Raw genomic sequence first — 12,291 nt, 5'->3', positions numbered from 1 at the left:
TGCTCGAGCAACTGGGTTGAATTGTGCACTGCAGCATGATATTGGTCAGCTGGCATCACCAGGTTACTGAGTCAGTAATTTGGTCGCACACTCAGCAAGTTATTTGCAGTTAATTAATTCCTGCATTGACAATGCCGAACCAGAGAAACATGGGATTCATTCTTGGTAATATCACCGCCTGTCTAATAAGACATGAGTTTGTTGCTGGGTCTGCGACTGTTTTGTGACTGTGTGGTATGAGACTTTCCATCTTACATTCCTTTCTGTAATGTCCTGGCTGTCTGCACATAAAGCATACTGGGGCCGTCTCCATTTGTGGTCCAGTGTGCTGGGGTCTGATTGGTCCACTACTGTAAGCACGGATGGCAAGGGCCATTAGTCTATGGGTCTGCTTTTCTTTACGTTTTTGTATTTTTCGTCATGGTCAATGGCAGACTCTTTAAGGGCACCTATTGTCATATATCTCCCGTTAGGGGAAGAGGACTGCAATTTAGTCTTAAGTGGCTCTTTTAGTCCTTCTGTAACCACAGAAACAACCAATTCCCTATGTGGTTCACTCGTCTTTATGTCAGGGATACCTGTAAATCTCGAAATGTCTGTCAATGCCCTGTCAAAATATTCATCAGGAAATTCAGTGCTCTTTTGCCGAATGCTAAAGATTTTGTGGTACCAGGAAAATACTTGCTCAACTGAAGATTAATTAAGTGTATATTCTATATTCTCCTGATTGTCATCAACAGTCAAAATCCTGTCTTTCCCCACCTGGCAATCTTCTACAAACCTCTGTGCATCAATGTATGGGGGAAGACAGGCTCTCAATATGATGCTCCAATCCTTATTTGTAAGTTTATGTGAATTTCCTAAATTTCTGATAAACTTTTGACAGGCCATTAGGTTTTGTCTTGGGTCAAGGAACTCTCTGATCAAAGACATTAAGTCTGTCCTTGTCAGAGGGCAATGCATAACCACCTGCCTTACTGGAATCACCCTATCCGTGTCTGGCTTTACATAAGGGGCAGGGAGGGTGCAGAGTGGACATGTACTTGTAACTTTTCGGTCCTTTGGAATGGTTGTCTCTGTGGGGTCAGGTGTGTCATACTTACCGGCTCCTTCTTGTAGATAACTGGCGTCAGTCGTCTCCTCTACCTGGTAGTTATCATAATTACTTCTTAACTGGAGGCACATATTTGTTGGGTAGGAGGCGGCTGACGTCAGTAACACCCCATCCTTGGATTAATGGCCTGTAAAAGGTTATTATCGGGAACAAATTTGCATAGTTATTAATAATTGCGTATGGTTGTGGTTTCTTGACGGTAATTGCTCCTTCTGTAACATAAAGTGGGTGAGGTGCAGCTGTATTTGTTATGCTAACCGTACCTGCATTTCTTAAACAATTTACAATTCCTTGTGTCTGTCCTTCCACTAGCCACAGGTTGAAACAATTATGGTGTTTTGATCTTTTCTTTTTGGATGGAATTTTACAAATCTGATTTCTTAATGCATCTAGAATTTCACGGTTAAAACTACCTGTCACGCGCCGCCGGGGTGGTACACAGCGGGTACTGTACACACCCGCCCGTGTCGGCCTCCATGTCAGGTGAGGCGGCAGGCAGAGGTCCGGCAGTGTTGGAGGGCAGCATGGGAATCTGCAGCATGGTCCCGCTCTAAGGCTATAGATGCCGGGAGGCCAGCGCCGCCATCTTGCTTGAGGGCAAACAGGGGATTGGGCCAGGTCAGGTATTCTCACCTGTTTCACTGTGACAGCCAATGGCAGCCGCCCTCTTTGCTTAAAGGGGATCTGCCTAGGTAGCTCAGTGTCAGTGCAAAAAGTCATTTATTAACCCTACTGCTGCTGCCTAGTCTCCAGTCCCTGAACACCACACGACCCCATCAGAACCTTTAACCGTGACACTACCAGTACCAGGGAACTTTACCTCACACTCTTTGGTCAGCTTGATCCATTCATTCATGTATGCCACAGCATATGTGCCATACTTCTTTTTCATAATGTATCCAGGAGATTCTTTGGGCATGACAACAGCCTCCTTCCTCTGAGAACTTTTGTCTCCCATTTGCTGTCACTTATTCCTGGATACCTTATGTTCTATGATCAATTCCAACCGGTGCTCTGACTGCGATGCCGGTTGGACCTAATCGACAGACAGCCCCTACTGTTCAAGAGAAAGCTACACCTCCTGTCAAGCGACCGTTGAGTTTCTGAGTTCCCCCACAAACTATTACTCCTTTTAGCGAGCAATCCACTCTCTCTGCCACTCCCTGAAGTCCCACCAGAGCCTCTCAGCCAGTTAATGCCTCACTGCGGCAAATTTTTTAACTATCTAATAGCTGAGTTGATAATGGGTACGCAACAGTAGTGCAGAGTTCGTGCGCAGCGTAATACCCAAGAAGCAATCTTCTCAGTGATCTGCGACACGAGTGCTCAGGTTATGCAAAGCTCTACTTAATCGATGCTTATAGCAGCGATGTTTGTTTATCTCCAACCGGCGCTCCGACTGCGATCCCGTTTGGACCTAACCTCTATCTTATGTTCTTGATTCACTATTAACCTTCGCTGCCCAGCATACTACACTGTATGCCTTAAACGGAAACAAACACTACTGCCTTCTTAATTTAAGTGGCCAACCACAATTACCAGATCTGGCCTTTTTCCACAACCTCTTTATAACCAATGCCTCCTGCCGTGAATCTTTGACTGGCACTCACACAATGCACCCACTGATTCAAACAAGCAGACTTATTTTTCTGTACAGAAAATTGGATGGTAGCTCAGTACCTAAAACTGTATGCCTTCAATTAGACTTTACACTTCAGGTTTAAAAATACTAGCAATGCTTGAATTGTTTTAAAATAATAATAAAATATGTACTGGACAAAAGTGTGGCAGTATTGTTCCGATTTACATACACAATGTATACTTGTTACAGGAAATGCATCACTAATGCGTTGACGCAAAGGCCTCAGAACCAGACGCACGTGCTGATACGGGCGCGTTCACGCAACCGGAATTTGCGTCTGAGACATGCATGCACACACGGACGCAGAGCGAGCACGGCGTTGCAGACGCACGCGTGCACGCACTTCCCGTGGTGACAAATATTACCTAATGCGTATGCGTAATGGCGTCAAGCACGTGCTCTGCCTGATCACTCTGACACTATATACTCGGTCAAAATAACCTTATTAGTATACTGTTTGAGCATGACCCTACCAAACCACGTGTTTTTCATCAGACGCAATTGCGTTTCAGATGATTCTGCGCTCTGTCTTCTTCGGCCCTTTGCCACGTGGCAGGGGCTTCAAGGGGGTTGCACACACATAAGAGAGAAACAAGAGGGCATATCATTGGGAATTTAACCATTAATGTATCATGTTCGTCCTTGATCATTACGTTTACGCTAATTAAGACGCAACTGTGTCCTGGAATTGCGTAGAGGGCGGCCGTAATACGTTAATGGCGTAGAAATGCAATTTCGTTTTCCACGAAGCATTCTGGGAGCGCACTAAGCTTGCAAGAAGTTTACCTGATTTGTTACAATGACCGTAGAATTTGCTACATTGTATATCATAGGTAAAATAAGCTTGGGCCTTATTCTGGTCGGTGCGGATATATCTGCGTGCGTTCGGCCCGCCGATGTTTTGTGTCTGCGCATGGGCAGAGGCGTCTCTGCGCATGTGCGAGCGGGGCATACGGCCAAATCCCGCATGATATGTGAACACTCCGAACAGGGGGTGGAGAGGGGCGTGAAGGGCTATTTGGGCTCATTACCATATGCATACGCCCCGCGTTTCATGGGCGTTCCCATGCAAACGCTCGGCGTACATATGGTAATGCGGCCGTGACGCACATGTAGGGGGCGGACATATGACATCGCCGGATGTCAGCTGCCCGCCCAGATCCCTGCTTTTGCACTGAAAAATGTCCGTGTGGTTTGAGGTTGCGGGAGCTGGTGGAGCACTCGGTCCTGCATTCGATGGTCTGCGACCATCGAATGATGGGGGAGGTTCCCTTAGATGGAGGAAGCGTATTCCGTGAAAAATACACGTGCGGTCCGTTCGGCCAGCTTCTTACCGCGTACGGACGGAGTTGGCGATCCGTATGGAAAGCGGGGTTTCGCACGCACGGTCCTGGACGCATAATCGGATCCGGCCGCACTGATCAGAATAAGGGCCCTTGTTCTGTACACAATGGATCCTATGATCGCTTGGCTTCAGAATACAGTAGTCTAGTTTCAGCCGTATTCATCAAAAGCATGATATTGTATGCAGACGCAAATTTTTTACTATGTTCAGAAATCACCATTTTCGACCGTTTGCGCTTCCTGGCCACATATTCCATTATTTGTCCCCTCATGACTGGTTTAGCTGCAGCCCAAAAAAGATATGTCAGCAAGATGGCCCGCGTTGTCTTCATAGTTAAGAAAGGCTGTTTTTAAGTGTGCATGGAAATCAGAGGAAGTGGCTAGATAAGAAGGAAATCTCCAATTATACGGAGTGGATATTGATCTTTAAAAGCTAAAACTATCCAAATTGGGGCATGATCAGATAGGGCAATCATATTAATGCCAGATGATTCTACTCTGTCCTACAAGGACTCTGAAAGCAGCCAAAAGTCCATTTGTGAGGATGGGAACAAAATGTATATTCGCGTGAGGTAGGGTGTTGGCACCTCCACGGATCACACAATCTCAGGGATTCTATCGATAGGGCCAATGATGAGTTGGTATTTTCTCCACTGCCCTCTCCCGAACCACTTGATCTAGCCAGACCTCTGGAGATTACAGAATTAACCCCCCCCCCCCCCCCCCCCCTAACAACAACTCCATTTCCGCCCAGGACAGCAGTTTAGCGTATATATTAGTAAAAAACAATTTAGATGGACCAGTTGGGGTGTATATGTTAGCTAATGTATACAGAGACCCCAGAAAGGAGATCTTCAGAAAAAGAAAATGACCCTCAGGATCTATCCACACGTCTTTGATATAGGATGGCAGGTTTTTACGAAATAATATCAGAATGCCCCTCCGCTTTGATGTAAAAGAGGCAGCTCTGAACTCACCAACCCAGGAGTCTCTGAGCACATTAGCATCCCTGATATCCCAAGGAGTCTCCTGCAGAAACACAACATCCGGTTTAAGACGTTTTAAATTTGTTAAAATTTTGCGTAGTTTTACAGGTGAATTGAGCCCTTCAACATTCCATGAAATCAGTTTAATAGAAGATTGTATTCTATTGGATGTGGCCGTATCATTGACCATGTTAACCTATATCTACTCTAGGCCAGAAAACAAAGGAAGCAGTAAAATAGAATCCTTTCCAACCCATCCCAGCGAGCGGGCTACGGAAATAACCGTCAGACCTAGAGGGCTGTTCCATGCCTACATATAGAAAGACAACATTCTGCATAGTAAAACCATATGGTTCTACAAAGGAAAATTTGAACTGTTTTTTTAACCCAATAAGGCAATCCTCTTGAGTGCCATAAACATAGGAACTCCAGAGGAGACCAGGCGGGGTAATACTGAGGAACATCAACAACATACACATAGGAAAGCACCTGCGCTATACAATGCAGCTGAGTGTGTTTAGCATAGCATCTTTGATCTTGCAACTGCAACAATAAAACAGAGAAGAACAAAAGAAAACAAAGGGCCTTATTCTGGTCGATGCGTAATTTTCCGAATTCTTTCGGATGGCGTTTTTTAGCCGTCTGCGCATGCGTGGGCAACGCTATGTGCATGTGCCACGCAAGGTCTCAGTACTTGTTCTTACTAATACCGTACAGAAAAGTGCACCGCATTCACTCAGGAGATATGGGCGTATTATGGGCGTCATTCGGAAGTACACAGGGGCGTAGTTTCAAAGTGGGCTAAACTGGGCGTTAACATGGGCGTACACGAGGGAGTGCACTAATTCTGGTACGTGTACATTCGGACTGAACACCGACTGCAAACGAACCAAAAGGCAAGAAATATGCGGTGTCCATAAGTAAGTATTTCTTTGCGGACACCACTCGGTCATGCGATAGGCATTCGGATCGCCCAATTAGTACTCCCGCACCTGAACCAATGTCACCTGAACACAATACAATCCACTCCTCTACTCATTACTCATTAATTACAGTCTTTGCATTGCTTCAATTGGAAACCTTGCAGCTTAAATGGACCATTACTAAACACACAAATCTATGCTCAAAGTACGGCTGCATTTGTTACACACATTTACACTGCAAGCAATGGACAGAACTTGCTTTCACTAATATAAATATACATGTCACTTTTACATTTACCAATAACAGCACACATTTGGGGATCAAAAGATAGTGGTATGTTTTGCGGAAATACACCGCATCGGTGTGTACGGCCATGTTCCCATCCGTTCTTACGCGGTAAGACCGTGCAGACGCTGTAAGACCATGCAGAATATGTGTGTGTCCACCGCACACGCATGGTTTGGATGTCGTCCGTAAACACGCCCTCTTCTGAAAGTGTGAGTCCGTCCGAATGCGGAGGACCGGTGGGCGTTTCTTCGTACGATGTCCGCACAGCGTGGCGTGCGGTCCGCATCGAAATAATTTGGAAATTTACGCACCAACCAGAATAACCTCCAAAGTCTGGCTTATCGCCATACATGTAGCAACCTAGAATACTATAAATACCACCAATATGAAAGGAGAATGATAAGATACTTCTCCTATATCATCAGTTCCTCGTGATGGTGATTGTGTTGAGAGCGAATCGATAAAATTCTTTGCCGCTTGAGGTGAGTCCAAGAAGTGGGGTTTGCCATTATGGAAGACACGCAATTTTGCTGGGTATATCAAAGAGAACCTGCGGCCCATTTCAAACAGTTGTTTGCATTCCGGGGCAAACTCCCTCCTCTTCATGGAGACCAAGTATGAGAAGTCTTGAAAGAGCAAAAGTTTTGTGTTCTGGTAGTGTAGATCTGCACGTTTGCGGTAGGCGTCTAGGAGGCAAACTTTAGGATTCGTAGGATGACTGGGCAAGGTCTATCTCTAGAAACCTCTGGGCCCACTCTGTACTCTCTCCACAATGAATGATCCGCCTTCAGGAACACATCCTAATTCTCGTGGCAACCATTCTGAGACCAGGGGCATGAGATCTGCGTTTTTAACACTTTCTGGGAGACCAATAATACGTATATTCTTCTATTTCTGTTCTCCAAATCTTCTAATTTGTCATGTACCGCAGAGATCGTTTTTTCCTGCTCAGATAATTTAGCTTTGGTCACAGAAAGTTCGTCTTCTAAGTCGGAGATTCGCAGCTCCGCCTCAGACAGACGTTGGCTGTGATGTGTTAGTTGAGATTGTGCAGAATCAATAGAATCTTTTAAGGGTGCTAGTTTCTGGTCAAGTAATGAAGCCAGGAGGTTTGTAAGATCTTGTGAGGGTTAATGCACCTGTGGATATTGTCGAAATAGAGGCAGTAGCTTGGTCCCCAGGCGAGGACGGGGAAGCCGTTGGAGGGGTGTCACGACCACGGCCTTTACCCGTTTGACTGCCCTTAGGGACTCTCTGAGATGGATCACACTCTCCTCCAATGGTACCACAACTGTTGGGGTGTCAGCTCAGGTGTTCCAGAAAATTCCAGTAGATCAATACAACTTGTAGGGAAATCAAGAGGACACTCACCGGACTTCTGAATAGGATATTAAATCTTTTTTATTCCATTTTTGTCAGAAATATTTTAAAGTGCAATGTGCATGACAGTGGGCCACAGGCCAATGTTTCGGTCCACCACTGGACCTTCTTCAAGGCCCCCACTATCTCCTCCTAAAGTGCATAACCACCAAGTAACTGTGAGCTACCTATATACCCCTGATGAGCCCTTAGTCCCACCTCCCCACAACTCTAATAATATGCAGACTCGACCTTACTATATAAAGGATCTCAGCATAAGTCCACGCTATTAAAAGTAATCCTACTTACACATAAAGGCCATGTTTTCATGGGCGCCATGTATCTCTCGCCCGCCACGCCGGGTAATAGAGCTCCCTACATTCTCCATAGTCATTCCCGGCGTGCGGACCCGCCGGCAAAAGTGCGTCATCAAAAGCGCAGGTGACCTTCTTTAAATCAAGAGGGTGGTAAACTGGACTGGCCAGCAGCCAGGGTATCGGGTGACATAAAATAGTTCCCCTTTTTTACCCTGCTTCCCCACCAGAGTGTCTCCCCCGGAGTGAGCAGTGAAGTAGAATGTTTGGGGGGTCGCGGGAGATCACAGGAGCTCCAGGAAAGGCAATGCTGTCCAATACAGGACACCACACAGTGCAAGGGAGTATAGTGCTCACTGCCAGATGCTTTCTAGGCCATGTAGCTTGAGTGGTCAGGGTGCTGTGAAGGTCCATCTAGCAGAAGTGGGGCCCCTCCAGGTGCTCGCCGCCCCTGGCCGTCTCTCGGCACGAGTCCAGCAAGATGGCCGCTGAACTGCGCTGGGAGTATTGTGAATTAAAGGCATACTTTCAAGCTGAAAATGTTGAAGAAACTAAAATTTGTTGGTTTTAAGTAATTCCAGCTGCATCATCTTTTCTTCCTCTTATTAAATAGTGATATCTTTTAAATTTTCATGTCATAAGTTGCCTCAAAAGTGACAAGAATGTTTTTGTTGATTAGAATTAAGAAATACCAAAATTTGTTTTAAGTGGTCTTTCCCTCCGTTCCGAATGATAAAAATATCTGTGTGGGACACCTGATTATATCCAAATAGGTTGTTTGTCTGTTTTGTTCTAATATCCATTCGCCCATAAATTCATTAGCATAACTTGGAGTGAATCTTGTGCCCATTGCGGTACCTGTTTTTTTTATAAAATTGAATCCTAAACAATAGTCTCTTATTGTGAATTAAAGGCATACTTTCAAGCAGTAAATGTTGAAGATACTTAGATAAATCAGATGATGCAGTTCAGTGCACATATTCAGGATTAGTAGTTTTTTTCTATACAATGTTTTATTGGCCTAATTTAGTAGCCGTGTCTGGTGGGTCTGTTCTACCAGAGGATCATATAGAGGCTGCAATTCCTACTACTTATTCGATATATCTATGTATATGAGAAAAAGATGTAGAGGGCGCTGTAGGAATTCCCACCACCTTATTGTGTGCTCAAGTTTCAAGCAGATAGGTAGAGTAATAATTCAATCACATTTATTAAAAATACAAATGTATGACATTTACAAATTCATATTCTTGTGAACCGCAAGGAAACGACCCGACGCGTTTCGTCTCCGAAGAGGTTGGCCGCTATCTAGTATTGGAAGCGCATTCAGGGTCAAACCCCCACGTATATCTATGTATATATCCATCCAGTAATTCAGCCCACAAGTTTCCTGTTTTTACGTATGATGGCAGTCTGGATGGATATTGGGGTTCAGCAATGTCACTGGCTGACATAATGATGACATCATAGTGACACAGTGATGTAGCGGTGAGCAGTGCTGTCTGGCAGGGAATACAGAGTGTTACCACCACTGGGGCAGGGACTGATGAGAATTACTGTATAGTCTCTGTAGGGTGGAGTTATGTCTCTACAATATATAATGACCTGGGCATAATAATAATAGTTATATTATCTCCAGCAGGGGGAGACACAAGCAGGGATGTCATGGAGGAAGATCGCATCTTGTCTGCTGATACTAAGCTAGAAGATGACATCACACAAGACTCTCCAGGAGACATCCCCAGTACCCCAAATATACATCCAGTACCTCCCAGTGCTGATATATCATCTGATCCCTCTAATCGTGATGTCTGTTCTTCTAATACCTCAGCTATTGTTACACATTGTGCAAATCACACAAGTGATACACAATGTCCCTGTTCTGGGCGTGGGAAATGTGTAATATCTAAACCACATGTTGTTACACATCAGAGAAGTCCCACAGGTGAGGGGAAATTTCCATGCTCTGAGTGCGGGAAATGTTTTAAACATAAATCACATCTTGTTGCACATTATAGAAATCACACAGGTGAGAGGCCATTTCCATGCTCTGAGTGCGGGACATGTTTTAAACATAAATCACATCTTGTTGCACATTATAGAAGTCACACAGGTGAGAGGCCATTTCCATGTTCTGAGTGTGGAAAATGTTTTGCACGGATATCAGTTCTTCTTAAACATCAAAGAAGTCATATAGATGAAAGGCCATTTTCATGCTCTAAATGCGGGAAATGTTTTAAATGCAAATCAGATCTTGTTACACATCAGAAAACTCACACAGATGTGAAACCATTCCCATGCTCTGAGTGTGAGAAATGTTTTAAATGCAAATCAGATCTTGTTAAACATCAAAGAATTCACACAGGTCAGAGGCCATTTCCATGCTCTGAGTGCAGGAAATGTTTTACATTCAAAACAGGTCTTGTTACACATCAGAAAACTCACACAGGTGAGAGGCCATTTCCATGCTCTGAGTGCAGGAAATGTTTTACATTCAAATCAGATCTTGTTACACATCAGAAAACTCACACAGGTGAGAGGCCATTTCCATGCTCTGAGTGTGAGAAATGTTTTACACGCAAATCACAACTTGTTATACATGAAAGAAGTCACACAGGTGAAAGGCCATTTCCATGTTCTGAGTGTGAGAAATGTTTTACATGCAAATCACAACTTGTTAAACATCAGAGAATTCACACAGGTGAGAGGCCATTTCCATGCTCTGAATGCGGGAAATGTTTTACATGCAAATCAAAACTTGTTCAACATCAAAGAAGTCACACAGGTGAGAGGCCATTTCCATGTTCTGAGTGTGAGAAATGTTTTACATGCAAATCAAAACTTGTTCAACATCAAAGAAGTCACACAGGTGAGAGGCCATTTCCATGTTCTGAGTGTGAGAAATGTTTTACATGCAAATCACAACTTGTTCAACATCAAAGAAGTCACACAGGTGAGAGGCCATTTCCATGCTCTGAGTGCGGGAAATGTTTTAATTGCAATTCAAATCTTGTTAGACATCAAAGAAGTCACACAGGTGAGAGGCCATTTCCATGTTCTGAGTGTGAGAAATGTTTTGCACGCAATTCAGAACTTGTTAAACATCAAAGTAGTCACACAGGTGAGAGGCCATTTCCATGTTCAGAGTGTGAAAAAAGGTTTACAAGTAAATCACAACTTGGTAGACATCAGAAAAGTCACACAGGTGAGAAACCATTTGCATGTTCTTGATTGTTTAACATGTAAATCACATCATATTTATTTTTTTTCTGTTAAAAATGTGTCTAGCTTATGGGTGGGCAACAAGTGGCACTCCAGATGTTGATGAACTATACATCCCAGAATGCCTTGCCTTATTTTTGCTGTTTGGCCAAGGTGAAACTGATGCAAGGCATGCTGGGATGTGTAGTTCATTAACATCTGGAGGGCCGCTTGTGACCCATCCCTGACTCTAGCCCTTTCTCAAACATATCTATTGAGTCTGCCGTCACAAACTTCTCTCAGAACAGTAATCTGTGTAACAGCGCAATAAAATATCATAAACAGCACAAAGGAGACGGGTGTAGTAACCTTACCAAAAGCACTAAAACAATAACAGTAAAAGAAAAATCACCATCCTTCTGTGGCAGCGTATTTCATATCTTGCTGCCCTCACTGTAAAGAATCCCTTCCTTCGCTGGGTGAGAAACTTCCTCTCCTGTAACCTTAGGGCAGGGCTCAACAAAACCCGGGGGCTAGGTTGCCACGGGGACCAGATTCTGCTTCCCGGCGACCAGATTTGCCAGGAAGCACATTGCGCCAGGCAGAGTGGTGGTTTGCATTAATGCAACAGCTGGGCAGAGTGTGGACAACCCAGCCGGCTGTATCAGAGCAGGTCTGCGGTGCTGCTATTTTAAATCTCGAGGCGGATCGTGAGCCAATCGGAGCTCATGGTTCAGCCTGATTGGCTGTCAGACCACAAGCTCCGATTGGCTCGTGAGCCACCTCACGTTTTGAAATAGCTGCGCCGCGGACCTAATCTGATACAGCCGGGTGAGTTAACCCCTCTGCCCTGCTGTTGATATTACCGCATATGGGAATGGTGGGAAGGGAGAGGGAGGGAAGAGGAGGAGGGATAATCCCTGTTGGCAATGAGCATTTACTCCTGGCAAAGAGCATGAAACCCCTGGAATCAAGGAAGAAACCCATAGCAACAACCAAGTAGTTAAGTGGCACTTATGTGGCATAATATTTAATAGGCATTACGGCATGTGGTATTATATGTAATGGTCATTACAGTGTGTGGCATAATGTGTAATGGGCACTACATCATGTGGTGTA

At 44.6% G+C, this 12,291-nt stretch overlaps 1 protein-coding gene across 1 annotated transcript in view; it reads left to right on the top strand.

Annotated features, from left to right (window-relative positions):
* Positions 1-11,891, top strand: part of LOC146010079 (uncharacterized) — a 36,618-nt gene extending 24,727 nt beyond the window's left edge. The window contains exon 3 of the mRNA XM_083150973.1: positions 9,611-11,891. Coding sequence (XP_083007099.1) covers positions 9,611-11,202 — 1,592 coding nt within the window. The 3' untranslated portion in view covers positions 11,203-11,891. The remainder of the gene's footprint in view (positions 1-9,610) is intronic.
* Positions 11,892-12,291: the final 400 nt, after the last annotated feature.

The sequence above is a fragment of the Crinia signifera genome, chromosome 6 (genome assembly GCF_055691185.1).
Source record: "Crinia signifera chromosome 6, ASM5569118v1, whole genome shotgun sequence".
Classification (NCBI taxonomy): domain Eukaryota; kingdom Metazoa; phylum Chordata; class Amphibia; order Anura; family Myobatrachidae; genus Crinia; species Crinia signifera.
The sequence above is the reverse complement of the archived record's forward strand: the minus strand, read 5'-3'. Positions and strand labels throughout refer to the sequence as shown.